Source organism: Sturnus vulgaris, chromosome 8, assembly GCF_052056855.1.
Source record: "Sturnus vulgaris isolate bStuVul1 chromosome 8, bStuVul1.hap1, whole genome shotgun sequence".
In the NCBI taxonomy this organism is placed as follows: domain Eukaryota; kingdom Metazoa; phylum Chordata; class Aves; order Passeriformes; family Sturnidae; genus Sturnus; species Sturnus vulgaris.
In genome coordinates, this window is record NC_142250.1 from 9817253 (window position 1) to 9835421 (window position 18169).

At 38.8% G+C, this 18169-nt stretch overlaps 1 protein-coding gene across 4 annotated transcripts in view; it reads right to left on the reverse strand.

Annotated features, from left to right (window-relative positions):
- Positions 1-18169, reverse strand: part of BICC1 (BicC family RNA binding protein 1) — a 91171-nt gene that overhangs the window by 31809 nt on the left and 41193 nt on the right. For all 4 annotated transcript variants that reach the window (XM_014882330.2, XM_014882329.2, XM_088168816.1 and 1 more), the window contains exon 3: positions 14819-14888. In XM_014882330.2, coding sequence (XP_014737816.2) covers positions 14819-14888 — 70 coding nt within the window. The remainder of the gene's footprint in view (positions 1-14818; positions 14889-18169) is intronic.

Here is an 18169-nt window from a genome sequence, read left to right on the forward strand (position 1 = left end):
GCCTGTCACCTTCCCCGCACGCCAAGTGCAGAATTGATGGCTGGGGCTGTTTTCTGAAGTGGCAGCAGACTGCAGGCTCGGATAAGTGACTCCAGTAAATGAGGGATTTGCTGCCAGCTGCTGGCCCAAGGGATGCTGTGGGTTTCTGTGTGTCTATCTGCTCAGATCAGAGAGAACCAACAGGAACTCCAGTGGCCGAGTTTCAGACGGCCTGGGATCGTCTTTCTGTCCATTTTTTTATTGCAAAACAGGGAGGAGTCATCTATGCTTGAGTCAGCTGCTCCAGAAACAAAAGAAATAAACAAACTTGTGATCTAAACACAACGGTTCTTTAATTTTTAAAGTACACAACTGTGGGGTTTGGGGGGATTTTTCTTCAGAATATAAGAAACTATGCACTGACAGTTTCTCATTTACAGAGAAAGTTAATAAAAGGCAGATGGAGGTCATAATACAGCAACTACAATACATGCTGTAATTAATCAGACACTCCAAACAATAAACACAATGTCAGCAAGAGGCTCACTTGAAATCTCCAAGTCAATTACAGACCGATTGCCTCAGCAACACATTACAGAAATTACTGACATTTACAAAGGTGCACTAAGGTAAGAAGTCCTTCAGCTGCTACATAGATTAATTAGGAAGCTTAGCACTGAGTGCCTAGAATGAATACTTGGAGAAGCATTTAAACTAAAAAGACTTTTCCGCTCAAAATATTCACAACCCAAACATCATAAACACAGAAAACTGCAGAATTTTTCCACCTTTACATCTCACTCTGAGGAGAGCAGCCACTGGCCAAAGAAAAATTGTTCATGTGCATGTAGCGTTTCAAATGGCACAATTTTCAAATATTGTCACTCTTGGCAAGTTATTAAAAAAACTAGACTAGAAGATAGTGAGGCATAGGAAGTCTAGGCCTCCAGACAGAGAGTATGTCCACTCAGAAAAATGGTGGCAGTGATGTTTCATTTGAAATGCTGAGGAAAATCGAAGAAAATCACAGCTGTTTTAAGTTCTATATCCACAGTTGGAAGAAAAAAAATTTAAAATCCCTATGTTAGTTTTCCAGTAACTGTTTCTCTAAAGAAAAAGGATAATTACAGCCCCTTTCCAGCTACTTCCTACAAATATTTCATGTCCCACCAATTTGAACCAGTAAGATGTAGAGCAACAGCTGTGGACAAACAATATAAGTCAGCTGAAAATTGTCCCCACAGTTTAGCTGCCTAAATACTTGTGAGAGAAGACAAGTTTTCCAATAACTACAGCAAAATCAAATTCTAGCTCACAAGTGCAGCAAAAAAAGCCCTAAAAATTGATAATTGGATCAATAATAAATTTATATAATATTCATAAAGTTGCCTTCAACTAATTTTACTTGGGTAAATTTCAATTAGCATTAAAACAAAAGAGATTTGTAAACATTTGTGTGTTATACCAAGCATGAGAGTTACTTCAGAAATTACCAGCAAACACTAGACTTAAAAAACAGAGAATTGCTGGAGAAAAAACACAAAATATGACCCAGCACTCCCCATACTCCACCATGCCAGCCTAAGGCCTGAATGCCAATGCTGGACATAGGTTCATGTCAATATTTTAGTTAGCAGCTATGGCCTCACACACCTCACTCTCTCTGGAGCACCTTTAGCCTTCCTACGGGGAATAAAAAAAAAAACAACAAAAAAACAAAACCAACAACAAAACTCCTGTGTCATTAGGGTGATTAAGGCACTGGCACCTGAAAGAGGTCAGAAAGACAAAAGTTTATATTATTATCAGGAAGTAGAGAGCACCACCTCTCCACACAGCTCATGCTCACATCTTTTCCCTGCCAGCAGATGAGAGCAGAACACCAAAGGGCACCACTTGCAGACACAGGTTTAGAAACTGCAGTTTAGGCACTCAGGTCTAAGTTACCAGATGTTAATTTTCAGCTGCTGCTGGCAATGACTGATGTTAAAGTTTTAGTTGCAAAAATAACAGAACATGAAGCAGAAAATATGTAAAAAATATCTGTGGCTGTTAACATATGCTAGGAAGATAAGAAAAAAAGAGTTAATGGCCAAGAGGCTCTAACTTCTTGAAAATTTCTTCTTTTGGGCTGATATGTTGCTTACACTGCTACGAAACAATTTCCAATATAGTGAGCTGATTAAAAGCATAACTCATTTTGTCATAGCTTTCTTATCTTTGTCTAGCATTCTACCAATAATTCGTGCCATAAATGGCCTTCTCTATAGTAGTTTCTTTTGGTTTATTTTTTTCCAACCCCATCACTCTGGAACTAACTCCACCTTTACTTACAGAATCCAAAATGTGCTCCCCTCCCAAAGGCACCTGTGTACATGGTCATGGCATTCCTAAAGGGATTCCTTCTTGCACCATCCTTCAGTAAGCAAATCCACAAGAAAATAAAAAATTATGCACTCGAATAGTCGCCTTCAGTATTACTTCCCCTCAGAGAGCATATGTTCAATCTGACAATTCAGATTTCTTTGATGTGACTGAATGTGCATCTATGAGCAAGTTAATTCACCTTTGGAACCCTCCACATGACAGCACCCAGAGGCAGGAGAGCTGAACCTGAGCTTTACTGCTCACTGCACTCAGAGCAGTAGCAACAGCAGAGGGGAACTTTACATAGGAATACATTTTGCACATGTATAGCTACAAATTTACTGCTGGAAATCTCAACGTGAGCTATTTGGCATTAGAGGATTTTAAGCCAATTCCACAAAAGAGCTTACACTTTCCTGAAGCCCAGTATTTTTGCAGCTTACTTTCTTGGCTACTAACTTCCTCCAGCACTGCAAAACCAAGTTTACATTATTTGACATGGCACTGGACACAAATCCAATCAACTGGATGAAAGCTGCACTCAAAATTAATCCTTTTTATTGCCATCTTGGTTTACTTGCACACATTCTAATTCTGTTTTGTGATTTTTTTAGTAGAAATTGCCAATACCCTCAGCTCCCATGGACTAGAAATTCATATTCTGCATTCCTGGTATTTCAAGTCATCCATATGTATTGATGCAAGACAAGACATCTGGTAAATGTTTAACAAATTTAAATTGCAGCCATCAAAACTGCATCTTTATGGAAGCTGCAAAAAGACATCAGATGGGAATAGTGACACGTTAGACACTGAATCACTGGACAGTAATGAAAGTACACATCAATACAGCAGCATTTACCAGCTTGTCCCTAGGATATTCATTAAGTAAGAACTTCAGAATTGTGCCTGATCAAATTTCCAAGACAAGAATATGTATTGGAAATTCATGCCAGACACCTATGAACACAAGGCTGTAATCCTCTCCTCCACTTTTTGGAATATGCATTTTCACCAGCTTCCTCCTTTGCACCTCCCATCTGTTTTCCTGTTATCTTTATACCACCTTTGTCACTAAGTCTTTATTATTCTATTCTTTCAAAACCCTCATTTCTCTAAGGCTCCCACTCTAATCTCACGTTTCCTGCCATCCCACCTACCTCTTTCCAACTGGCTTCAGTCTCCTCATCAGCCTCTCATTTCCTCTCCATGTCTCTCCTCATTCCACTTCATTCCCAACTTTGTCCTTTCCCACAGCCTTGTTCCCATTAACAAGAGCTCATTTTTCTTTCCCTTTCACAGGAGTTAATACAGGGAGAACATTTTGCCAACAGCCCTCTGAGACTGGCCGTGGTTGGTGAGCATTGCCAGATGGTTTTGGTCTCCCAGCTAAACGAAACCAATTCCAAGGCCAAAACTACCAAAGTGTTCAACAAGCCTTTACCATAAAAACACAATTTTTTTAAACATTAAAAATCTGGACCAAGAAAGTCACCAGAACACTAGCTATGCCCAGAATTATGTTCTCTTTAGATTTAACTTGTTTTACAGACAATGTTAGTCTTGCTAAATAATCAGGGAATTAAATGACCAGCACAGTTTTATACAAGGTTAAATTTATACAGATGAAAAGTTTAAAATTCTGAAAACTGTATTACAGCTATTTTTCAGATCTTACCTCCTACTCCTACTTCAAAAAATCATATGATTCAAATTACAGTTTCCAGAGGAAGTCATTAAAGAGACTAGAATTTCTATAAATGATGGTTTTGTAAGTTTGCACTTGGTCTTTGGCACAGACTCTGTCTATATTTAGAATGCACAGTATAAAGAATTCTTGAAATCAAAGCACACAAAAATATCAGAATGTTACTAGTAATACATCAAATTTGCAGGGAGAGGATGATACTCATGTACACCACAATTTCAGAAGGTTTATAGGATTTGATCAGGGTTGGAGCAGGGAATGCAGTAGCCAGCCCTACCTGCAAGTGCACCTGTCCCCAGGAAAGCCCTTCTGGGGAAGGCAGTTACAGAAACGTTGTATCAAAAAACTGGAAAGTCTATAATTATTTTGGTTAGCTACAGAATATCACACATTAGGTATAACTGCTTCAAAGTATAAAAATGTAGTGCTCTCACCAGTAATATTTGAGAGCATATGTTTGGTTTTTTTCTCTCTAAACTGTGACATGACTCTTAAGTAGATTTCCATCGTGCATCTTTGTTTCTCTATGCTTTTGAGTGCTGGAGGGTTCTGGCCTCCTCCACTCAAGCCATCTTTTGTTCAAATTCAAAACCAGTTCAAATCCTGTTTACTAACCTGACATATCATTGCCACTCACTGAACAATGCTTAATGCATAATTGGCATGTTGAAATTAGCACCCTCAGTTATTAATACTAGTGTCAGATATTTGCAGGCAGTAATGCATTATTTTGGCAGCAAGAACTTCTCAACACCCCTTTATGGCTTCTCAACCATTAGGATTGAGGAACATGGAAGCAGGAGTATGTCACACTTAAAAAAAAGATGGAACATGACATTTGCCCTTTTAAAACACTTCTCCAACCAAACGCAGGAAAATGTACATTGTGATAAAAGAACAAAAATGTACTATGGATACTTAACACCAAGAGTTCATCTCTCATGAAAAATACTCAAGAGGATGAGCAATCCCTTCTCTAAAGGAAAAAGTACTAGAGTAATACAAATAGCATTAGCTTTGTTGCAACAAGGTCAAGCACAAAATTAAGTTTAATTCCATTCTAAGGAACAGAAAAAACTTGTAATTTCCCAGATCATGTACCAGATCTGACCGAAATTTTATTTTATGAAGCAACTGCATAGATAAGAAACCATCTTATTCCCCCCTACCCAAATACTGCCAGCACTCTCAAGAAACATTGCAGAGCACCCTTTATCTCCTGGCATGAGTAATTTCAATTCTATTGTAGAATCATATGTGCAATTCATCTACTTTTAAGATATGAGCTTTTTTTTTAAAGAAATCTGCTTATATACACAGTTCTTAGCTAGACAATTGTATAACAGGGTGAATCTTTTTTCCTGTTTTTAGTGAGGTCAAATAAGAGCTGCAAAGGAATTTTGCTGTACACAGAGAGAGCTGACACAGAATACCCAAACCAGTGGTTCTGTTGTCATGGCCACCATCAAGTAGAGGGGATTTAAATGCCAAGATTTTTGAGAAAACCTTTACTGAACCAGTATAAAGTCAGATGCACAACTTTATACCTTGGGAACCAAAACTAAACAGCTTTAGGAAAAATTCTGCTGACAAAAGAGCACTGGCCCCCACAACCCAGTGGCCCTGAATGCCCCCTGCGTCAATGGGACTGGCACCAGGGCATGCCAGGCTGCAGGGCTGAGCTGCCTAGCAGGGAGCTATGGAGGCAGGGGACAGGCTGGAAGCACGCAGCAAGGCAGGAGAGAGAGAGAGAAGACCACAATTGTACTGTTTGCCAGCTGTGACGATAATCATGTCTCCCCTGATTCTGTTCCTAGCAGAAGTAGTTACCAGTCTTGCCTTTCCAAGTGCTTGGAAAAGGCACAAACGAGTGCGCCTTTATCATTATTCACAACATATGGAATAAGGCTGTCCTGTGGTCTGGTGATCAAAAACCATTGAGCCTACTGCTGTTACATGAAGGTGTCTCAAATGGGTGCACTGGGATCCCCTTTCCATTTACAGATGGGAAAGAGTCACTAAGAGAATTCAAAAGCCCCTCTTGCAGCACCTTTCTGTTGCCTGATGTAATCAGGTGAAAAGCTCCTCTCCCGAGGGAACAGGTGCCCAGAGCAGCCATCAAACCACCACCTCCCTCACCTCACTGCATCAGTTATGGACAGGGGACTATTTCCTTGTCTTTAAGGGTGGGGATCAACACAAGCAAGGGAAGGCACCCAACAGCTCCATGAGGGCCTAAACCTCGGAGCAGCAGCAGCCTTTGAGTGGCTGGCAGAGTTCCAGCTGAGATAAAGTACATTACTTTCTCTGTAAGAATGACTCTGCAGGATGACTTTGGGCAAGTTGAGCCAATACTTCCATTGATGGCACACTGAAATCAGTGCTGAGACAACAAATTAAACCTTGATTATGGACCAATACAAAAGTTACCTCTGTTTGTAAGTGCTTAAGGATCCAGACACTTCAGAGGTTTAGGTGCTCTCTTCTCTGCTTCACTCAACAACCCTTCATCTCTAGCTACAGACCATGGAACGGGAAGAGTCATTACTCCATACATGTTAGGTTACTACGAAGAATTAGGGTATAGCCTTTCAGTTGTCACAATTTCCAAAAGCATCTTAGTGGGTGAGAAGCTCAAGTTTGTCAGAAAAACTCCACATACCACTGCAGGTCTCCAAGGACCTGATTAATTCCCCCAACTCTTTTTTTTTTTTTTTTTTAATTGGAGCTTAAGGCTCTAAACCAATTAAGTGGCTATTCATAGCACTGAATTTAAGGTAGGAAAATTAGTTGATTATATCCCACATTCACTCAATCCGGTTTTTTGTTGTTGGTTTGGGGTTTTTTTGGTGAGAACAGCAGAAGCTACAATTATTGTAACTAGAAACAGCACACAAAGATATGAAAGTAGGTCAAGAGCAGGAGTTGACCCAAACTATGAAAAGCCACTGTTAGAGTCCTTGGTTCAATAACAGGTCTGAAGCACTTGGTAGTCCTGGATGCTGTATGACCTTCCCAGGTGGGGCTGATTCAGCATTTAAGACTTAGGTGCAAAATAAAACTCAGTGGCTTGCTGCATTTACAGAAACACAAAACATCAATTCCTTCTGCAGTAATTTAAGTAAAGAATGTTTTCTCTTAAGATGGATAAATGAGCAACTCAGATAACTAGTGGCAGGCAGACAACAATTTCTGCACATGAAGATCTGTTTCCTATTATTCACAACATCTTAACGCACTTTTAGAGGTTATATATGGCTACAAATGAAGAGATTGCAATTTTACAAGTGAATGAAATTATAGGAGGACTTGTAATCCTATTAACATGAGGACTTTTACCCCACACTTTACATGGGCATAGTCTTTATTTTTCTATATTGAAAGAATTAAGAACAAATCAACTGGAACTAAGAAAAGTAGCTTCTGTAAGAAAATGCTCTCATGCAACTTAAATCATCTCTGAAACACGCTATCTTTAATTTCTGCAATTTTTCCATGAAACAGCTAGTTCCAAAAAACTTTTTAGAGAAGTTAAAATCAGGAATAATAAATACACAATGTGAAAAAGGAAAAAAATTTACTAATGTCTCTTTGGCCCAGAAGAAGGAAGTATTTTAAGGAAACCACTAAAACCCTCTATTATGGCTGCAGCTGTATTATAAGGAGTAACATGTATGTAAAGCCTTAAAGGAAAACACCAAAGACCTAAAAAATAAGGGGATCCTAACAGTCATTATTCTATACAGAACCACAGGATCTTTAAGGTTGGAAAAGACCTCCAAGATTATGAAGTCCAACTTTTGAATGAACACCACCTTGTCAATAAAGTCATAGCAGTGAGTGCCACGACTGCCTGGTGTTTTTGAACACTTCCAAGAATGGCAACTCCACCACTTCCCTGTTCCAATTTTCCAGTTCTTGAACACTCCTTCAGTAAAGATATGCACACAACCACATAGAGCACGGCATTATCTGCTTAGGAGTTACGTGAGACAAAGAAGCAAATAGCCTAAACTATTGGGGATTTTTAGTTGCTTTTGTGCTTTTTTGACTGAACTAGGACTTGGCTAATTTCTGGGGGCAGTTTCAGGTTATATAACAGCACTTTGCAGACATGTCAGCATCTGAAGAAACCAAGCCACCTGGTATTTAGAAAAAGACTAAGTATGTAATGTAAATTTAGTGGCATAGACCAAAATCCTTTGAGTATCAGCAATCCCAGCGATAACCGAAAGCAGAGAATTCTATTAATTCCACTAAACTTTGCATTTACTACAAAATACCATCAATGCAATGAGAATCTCCTGAAGCAAGGGTCCAAACCCACTTGATACCACACAAGTACTTTTCCCTCTACTCAAACTTTCTCAACATCTGCCTCATTGAGCTCTTTGCTTTGCTTAGGGGTGTTTTGGTTTGGTGGAGTTTTTGGGGTCGTGGTTTTTGGTTGGCTATGTGTTTCCTGGGGGGAAGGAAATTCTAAAGACTTCCAGACACACTACAAGAGGTTACAGTGATGTTCACAAGACTCCTAGATAATGATGCCTTGCATCATTATTAACTCTTAAGAGTTATTAACTCTTCTATTAACACTGATATATAATAAAATACTGGGTTGGACAGAAGCACTAAGTCCTACTTGCATCCATTAATCTGAAGTGGGTTTTTTGCGGTGTTTTTGCAGTGTGGAATTTCTGCATGACTGTCTCTCCTTTGTACAAACGTGGGATTCAGCTCAGTTGCAGTACCTCAGAGCAGCTGAGTTGCTGCTCAGAGCAGCATTGCATAACTTATGGTACATTTGTGTTTTAAGCAGTGATGTAATCCCTCCATGGAACACGTGTGTAACTGATGAAGTGCTCGCACAGGGGACAATGAACTGGCAGGCACAACTCTGAACTACTCATATATTAACCACTCCTGGGATATTTTACTGCTAGAGATTTAGCTTTAAAAGCAGTTCACACTCCTTTCAAAAAAGATTGTATTGACAAACTCAATTGAGAAAATTATGTATTTTTGAAAAGAAAAATAAATTATCTAAAACGCCTAAAACCAGATTTAAGATTTATCAGAAAGCCTATGGAAAAAGAAGAAATAACCTGGCATTTTATTTGCACACTTTCCTAAGGCTGCACAGCCTGACAACACAGTTCCTTGTCTCTCCCTCCCGGTTTCATCTGAAAAAGTCAACTTCAGCTTCTACCACAGTATTGGGAAACAACTTGATTTAAAGGTCTGAAATGACAAACATTTTAGCTTACTCTAGATATCTAAGGCAGTAACTCACAAGTTTGGCCTTGAGTTCACTATGCAGTGACATTTGTTTTACCAAAAGAAGAAGCTCTAGCTTTTATCACAACACCTCCTGAAACAGGCAAAGTACTTTCCTTGTACCTAAACAACATTCCAATAAACAAGAGTGAAGTTTTGCTGATTTGGCTCTAGTCTCTCTGTGGTTATTTGCCTCAAGTGTGGTATTACAGTTATTAACTCCATTGTGCACGTTACCTTCACAGCTTAGGACACAGAAGCAAACAGCTGCACTTGGTTTGCAAGATAATTTGCAAAAGGCAAAGTTGAATGAAGAAGTGTGAAACCAAATTGCCAGGCAATGAATGCCAGCAGTGCCCAATGCCAGTTACTGCTGCCTTCCTTCCAGTGCCTTCATTACCACTATGTTTCTTGCCATTCTCCTTGGCTATGAATTTGACATGCTCTGTACTTCTGTGGAGATATGCTAATGAAAAACAGCATGTAGGAAACGTTTTGATAACAAACTAGTTTAAATTTTTTGAAGTTATTAAAAAAGATGAAAGAATTAGTAAAAAATCAAATGAAAAAAGTACAAACAGAACATGGACTAGATTTTTATTGAAGAACTTAAAATGCATCAGTGATAGAGGAAAAACAGGATAACAAAAAGCAAAACATAAAGCCACAAAGCCAGGAACAGCAAATAAGAGAAGAGGTAAAATAAAATAACAGTAGCTCAAGAGAGAGAGAATATAAATAACTTGGTAACTTCAAGAGAGGATACAGATCAAAAAGACCTGGAGACTAAAGAAAATAGAAGAGGAATGAAAATATGTAAGTAAGAGGAAGAAAAAAGAGCAAGAGAAGTCCTTTTTTAAAGTGAATGGTGGAAGAGACCCCAGAGTTCTACCTGCTCTGTAAGTTCAATTTATCTTGCATTTCCCCTTATCACCTTTTTTAACTTCCCAAAATATTCCCTGTTCCAACTTTCCGATTATCTTTCTCCTTAGAGCCACTAAGTTTCCAAGAGCTGAAGGGATTCTTATGGTGGCTGCTGCCAAAAAGCTATTTCAAGCTGCATTCTGAGCACACATGTCCCATAACCTCCTTATGGCTGTTGGAATACAAAGGGACACAGGGGTATGGGGAGGGAGGTTTTAGAAATAAAAAGGAGTAAGGAATACAGGTGAAATCTGAACTCTCATACACCCATTTCCTAAAGAACACCTTCAATACCCATCCACAAGCACTGCTGGTGATTAACATGACATTCAACTGCTTCCAAGGGTCAAGTATTCCAGATCCAAACGAACAGATGGGGAAACCTATGAGTGTTGGCCGCTAGGAGGGTCTGTGGAGATCTAATGCTCCATTCCCGGGAAGCCACCAACCTTCCCAGAGACAGGGTCCTGCAAGGGACAGCATTCTAAGGGGGTCTCTGGCATGTCTGCTAGCCACCAGATACACCTCAGCAAGCCGTGGCTGTGGCCACAAGTGATCAGCTCTGATCAGTGATTTCAGCTCAGCTTGCGAGGCTATTCCAGCCTGACTCAGGGACAGAGAGAGACAGGAGCATCATATGGAGATTCCACAGAAATTCCTTTATTATCCAGCAGCTCTGTGAAGGGGGCCAGGGACGACAGCTCCACTGGAGAACTGGGGGAAAAACTGGAGTTTTTACGGGGGAAAGCAAGGGTGGTACCAAGGGGGAAAAACCAATGGGTTACAAAGGATTAACATGGGTACTGGGGCATGGTGGGATTACTGAAGCCTTTGGGGGATAGCTCACCATGAAAAGAAAAGATGTGCCAGCCTAAGGAGCATCCTTCCAGGAGGGCTGAGATAAGCTAATCACAGCCCATTCAAGGGACATCCCTCCAGGATAAAGCTGCAAGTGGAGCCCCCATGGGCCTCCACATATGAGCATATATAGTTAGGGTTCAGACACCTAGCAAGCGAGCAAGAACTCGCCCTCTCCAAAAGTAAAAATTATTTATGGTTAGTTTTAAGCCCTCAGGAGAGCACCAATGACAGCACAGCAGAAAGGGCTGGACAACAAGAACAAGACAGATCAGTATTTCAGAAAGGGAGAGGGAAAATCCCATCAGATTGTGCCTGTTTTGGAAAGTGCTTGTGGAACTATGGCATCTGACCACTTAGGATTTGGCAATCTACTCACACTTTCATACCAGTGAATAAATTTTTAAAAGACAATTAACAGCATTCTGAAGGAACAGTAACTACAACAGAGTGAAGAAGCACGTAAAGAGCAAAAGTTACTGTCTCTCAATTTGGTGTTTAATTCACCAGACTAGAGAAAATCTCAGATCTGCAGAACAAGAGGCTTTGGTACACCCTGAGCTCTACAGCACCAGTGCAAAGCAGAGCAAACCGTGCCAGTGCCAATTCTTTCATTACTGATGGAATCAGTCATGAAGTGCTTTGAATTATTCACTTCCTTCCCTAAATCCTTAATGTTATGGGATCTCTTTGGCAACCCAAACAAATGGCTTGTTTTAAAAATGCTGTGGAAGATTTATAACTGTTTGTGTGTTTTCTAAACATTTATTTCAAAATACTTTAACCCTCCTCATCACTAGAGTAAGGCTACAGCATCTGGTGTTTGTTAAAACCAGGAAATTCCTGTTTTGCCCTTATGAAACTGTTGAGAATTCATAATAGGTTTTTTAATTTAGCTTTGTGCTGTGGTGTTTTAGAAAACTCATATTAAATAAAATTAGCAAATTTTAAAAATCCGCTTATGCTAAATTCAGACATCACTCTTTTGCAATTCAAAAAACCATCAGAACTTATTTATCAAGTGTAAGTTAATGAATTACCATTATGATACTTAAAATACAAAATTTTGGGCTCACCGATTTAAAAGTTGTAATCCATACAACAGAAAAGAAACAATACAGAAGTTCACAAGTCATCTACTCTTGGTGCTTCAGCTTCACTATAGCACATTTTTTCCTAAAAGAACATGAAAAGCTTCTGGATCTTGTACAGAACTTAATCTTCATATCCTTGCTGAATCTTACTATGCACACCTTGGCAGTAAATTTCAATACCTTTGTGTTTCAATTCAGAACAAAACATGGTCTGTCCTTATTGATTTAGTATCAGTGGAGTCTAATTTCAACTGTCAACAGCAGTGAGAAGAATGATACCATTAGGCCCTAAGTGCTTCATGACAGATTGACCAATATGACAGAAAGAAAAGCAATGTTTTCCTAATGACTGTTTTTCCCCTGTACCGGGAGGAAAGCTGAGAATGACCTAAGGCCACAAAACAAAGGATGTGAAGCTGCTGAAACCACAGGCAAATTATACTGCAAAACTACACAAAAAAAATCTGGTATGTCTTGATGATATGGTCCAGCGTAGGGCTGGGGTCAGCACGGTCCATCCAAGCTGCTGCTCCGCCCCGAATGACTCAGTCACTCAGTCGCAGCTGGGGGGGCAGGCACACAGCATGTTCTGAGTTCAAGTCCCCGGAGAGCCAGCCACTTAATTGCTGCTGACTCTCCTCTCAATCACAAAATGTCATTAAGTGAAGCAAAGAGTATGTCAAACACTTGGCATATTTACCCCTATATAAACAGCTGCCATAGCTGCAAATGGGAAGTTATGGAATTGTAAACAATTGGTATTAAGTGCAAACAGAACACATAAACTACACTTTATTTCACAAGAAATAGCAACCTCAGGGTTAAGGGGTTCTTTGTACACATGCTGTAACTTACTATCTTAGGTGTAGATACACATAACTTAGCACACCAGAGCTGGCCAGGGAGTACAAGTCTTAACTCTAGAGCCACCCTGAAATCCACAAGCATTTGAAACACTTTTTTTAATAGTATAGCATATTGCTAAAATGTGTCATTTACTGCCCATCACTATCTCACTATCTAAAGTTTCTTTTGGCATGAAGACTTTCCAGGATAATAATTTCCACCGCAGATATACTCAGTATGCCCAGTTGTAATATGTGTTCCCTTTCCTCAATTTTTAGTTTTATCAGCTCATAACTCTTAGCTGTTTTATTTCCCATGGTACTCAAATTCATTCCATGTACTGATAGAGCTTCACCATATTATCTTTTACTTGAGATCACTAATAAAGAGGTGAAATTAATTTACTTTAAAGTTGCATCTCCAAGTACCAATGCACAAAACCCAATCAACCACTTTTCTTATCCCTCTTTTCCTGGCCTTTCATTCATGTTTTTCATCTTCAGAACTAAGTCCATTTAAATTGGGGGAAAAAAGATACAGACACCACTTTTTTCTTCTTTTCTGTCCTCAGAAGAAAAACAAACTCTTGTACCTCAGCTTCCTGAGGAGCATGAGGCATGCATCAATTCACAGCACCGCAAGGAGAGGGTACACAGAACTCCCCAGGTTTGCACAGAGACCCTGTCACTCTTGCATGACTATAAATGTTAGTTCCACATACTAATGCCTACATACATTACACCTGCATTTTTCTCAGTCTTAATTCCTTCCCCAATTTTCCCCATTTAAGTGAGATTCTTTTTCCATACAAGTGGGGGGAAAGAAAAAATGAAATCAATTTGGACTTTAATACCATGTGGGAAGGTACCTCAGAGACAATCTTACTTTACACCACAAAAATTTTATTAATCCTGCACCTTTCTAAAAAGATAATTTTTCTTCCCAAGAGGTCTTTTTCATTTACTAAAGTTAGCCCACACCTCCCCTATACATTCTATATATAACAGAGAGAAATTATCTCAAGTTCACTTTCTTTGTTTTTAAATATGTATCAGCCTGGACAGAAATACATGCAGTGATGAAAATCACTCTCAATTTCAATTTTTAAGCAAAGAGAAATTACATGTTGCTTTCAATCAGCCACAGCTATCTGTCCTTAAGAACAGAACAAGAAGGTTTATTTCTAAGAGAGATGCTCCAGACTGTATATTTAGTTCACACTAATAGGCTGGACTTCCAAAATAATTTAAAACATAATACTGGCCATTCCTAACAAACAGCTCCACTTCGGTTTCTTAGAGAACCCAAAACAAGTGTGCAGGCTGTCCTTGAGAGGGACACAATGAGTATTTACTGTTCTGCTGGGCTTGGCCAACACTCATCTTTGTACTCTACAGAAACAAACAAAAAACCCCACAAAACACCCACTTATCTAAAATGTTACCAGAAACACTGACTTGGGCTGCTGTAAAATAAAGAAACTGTTCTGATTAGATACAGAATCACACAGCAGAAGGCACACATGCTTAGCACAACAGTACAACAATATTGAGTAAATAAAGTACTCAAAGAATTGCAAGCTCCTTCAAATGGGTTTGTGTATAAAATACCTATATAAAGCCAAGATAACTTTATCATGGAATTTCTCTAAGTATCAGCCGACTGAAATGAAAATACTTCAGGTGAATCTAAAAATCCAATTCTTGATTCTGTGGTTTTATTATGCTAACAACAAATCCCACCCCATAATAAGAACAAAATAAAATACCTTTTTTCGATTTTGCTCCAATCTTCAACTTTGATGGCCAAGCAATCTGCGTATTTGTTTCTTCCATAATCTATTAAAATAGAAAGCATTTTCAAAAAATTAAGTTTTTCTTTTTCTCCTGCAAAAGCATACATTCATTTTCTGAAAATATGATGTTTATCATTCTTAAAACTCTTGATTATTATTACTTTTAAGTAGCACAAGCCATTAACTGCTTCTCTGGATTTCTTGAGAACTTTTGTCTGTTAAGAGTGGCTGAGTTCTGATCATTCAAAAGAATTCCCAGACGCAAACCCAAGATGCTCAACAGCTTCCAAGAAGTTCAAATGACCACTAATAGCTACAGCAGGCATCTACATCTCAGAGGGAATTTCAAATCTTTACAATTCAACACAAATATTTCTTCAGTTACCTTAAAATGGTTTTTAAGTAAAGCCTATCAATTTTAAATTGAATCTTTTTCAGTCTCCATAAGTCAAGATATATTGGTTTGTCTCACCTTTACCCAAAAGCAGCTTTTCATTATAAACTTATCCAGACTGCAGAATTTTTACTTCTCAGTTTAGCAGGTCAGAGCAGACATCTGACAGCATTTATTTATTATGACACAGTATCTAACCTACCTGTACATCTCCAACCAGCCAACAGGGAAAAACATACACACACTCTAATATTGTGAAAACCATGCAGTCATTTAGCTCAGTGTCAACTCTCATTTTCTTGCTGCTTTTGGCTCAGTAAAAATTCCATCAGCCCTATTACAGGCATATTATACTGAAATTTCATCCTGGCACAGAGCTCCAGTGCTTCACCAACCCATTCAGTTGTAAAACAGGAGAAGGAACTGCTTGACAACAAAGACTTTAGATATATGAATGGAAATCCCGCTCCTAGAAATACTGGGCATGTCTATTGAGACTAAAGGATTTCTCTTTTATGCCAAGATCTTATAAACAAGCATGGTGAGCTTACACCTCTCATCATACTTAAGATGGAATGAAAACAATTAACGTGTCAAAATAATTAGCAAAGCCACTTCCAAGGAGAAAACTAACGCATTAAGCAAACAGCTACAATACCAGTAAGTTTTCCATAACAGTATAATTCAGAATTAAGGCAGATTTCTCTAACAGTTCCTAATTGTTATCTTCTACATCCAAAACCCAAGGACACCACAACAACTTCTAGATTAGTATGCCATGTGGAAGAACTGAAAGCATCAGCCAGACTCCATTATACTATATTTTTGGTTTCAGCACTATTGGATAATAAGTTACAGCTGAAATAAAACAAATCCAGGAGGGTGAAATTCTACCAGCAACTTACATATACTTTTTACCATTTTTCAATCCAGATGTGTAAAAAGCTATTTCAAAGAATTCACTTGTCTCTGATAAAAGGCTTTGGGCCAAGAGATTTTTTTTAATTGTGCAACAGGCAGTGAAATACACAGAAAATTGGAAGGCACTAGCTAAAAGGAACAGGGAGATGCTAAAACAAAGAATGGTGCAGGACTGAGTTATAGAAGATCCAACATGAAAGGAACCACAAGAGAGGAGACAGGAGAAGAATGCATGTCATTCAAGCCAAGTGTTACATCCCATCAGTCCTTTACCCTCTCAATAAAGGTTGGAGACTTCTGTCTTATAGAAATTAAATCCTCCCCATTTCTTACACTAAACCAAAATAAAAGGAAAGCCCACAACTTCACAGCTGCACATTCTGAGGACATATGAGAAAGATGCATATGAGATCTTCAAAGGAAAAGCAGTCTGACTGCCAGCTACGGAGAGTTGGCCATCTACTATCCTTAATCTCTGTGCAATGCTAAAAATTGCCACATTAGACCAAAAAAGACAACTCAGTTTGATCACTACAAAGACAAGTTTATCTCCTGTCCTAGACAGGATGCATTTAAATTAAATACGTTTACTGAAGCATCAAAATGCTCAGTCTGTGCTGGCTTTCAACTCCAGGCTGTAACATTACAATAAATCAGGGCTTTCATAAGAATGTTTAAAAAGAAATTAAACACTGCTTACTTCTCAAACTATGATTGCATTTAAGTTACTATTTATGAATTGTATTTATTATAACAGCAGTGTTGTGAAGCTCTGGAAAACTTGGAACTGAGCTTTTATTACAGCAGTTAAACTTGAAAGTAAAGATGATACTGAAGACTGCACAGATCACTGTTGCATCAACTTCTTGTTTCAGCTTTACCATCCAAACCCAGGCAGTTTTAAGGGCCAAGATTTTACTTTTTTTCCTGAAAAATCTGGAATTATTCCAGGACATTCTCAAGTGCATAGTGCAATGGAACAGCTCTCTTAGTGAAAACTCGGTGTTATGCCACATACCTTGAGAACAGGGGTTCTGCTCTCACATTGAACAAAAAGAGAGAACTTACAAGTACTCCAGCTATAATACATGTGTTCCAATTGTATAAATACTTGAGTTACATAACATTTAGAGGAAATTTAGCCTAGGGATGACTCAGAGTTCATGATCCCTGCAGAACAGCATCTCGGCATAGCCTTGCTTATTTCCATATAAAGTAAGTGATAGAATGAGTACTAATCAATGCTCTCCTCACCTTGAGGGATCAACTGACCCAAGGGATCAGGCATATCTGTCAGCAAGGTTTAATCCCCTAGTAAATAACCTCATGCTTTTTCTCAAAAGGAAGAAATTATCTTTCTACAGCTTTCCTTCCCCCCTCCCCCTTTCCCCAAGTGTAATTGTACTGTTTACAAGCCAAAATATGTAAGCTATTCTCAGTGGAGAAAAAACAGAAGAGGACAAGACACTGGAAGACACCAACAAAACAAATCAGACTGTACTCTGACCCTGAAAAAATTGGCCCTAGTTGCAAATCACTGGGCCTTCAAGAAAAAAAAATCTAAATGTAAGGCAGCTGGAAGACAAGCTTTTGGCTTCCTTGTATTCCAGCTTGAAAAGTTTATAGTTTAAGCACTTTGGGGAGTTTTTACATTAAGACTGTAAGAAATTATTTTTCTTATGCTGTATTTTTTGTTTAGCTGATTTTGGATGAAAACTGGAATGTCCTGAATGAAACAAAACAAACCAACCAAAACTCCCCTAAAGCCCACAGGTATTTCAGAATTCAAAGGAAGTATTTTACACACAGTAGATGAACAGGAATAACATACATAACAGACCTTTCTTCATTTAAAGCAAGCATATTAAATCAGAGCATTATTCTTTATAGTTAGTGTTGGTAAGATACCTATTTCTGACCTTCCCCCCTTTAGGATTTGGGCATCTTGGCCTTTTCTTGGCCTCAGATATTAATAACGGTGAAAAGAAAAATGGGTCAGTCAGCAATCT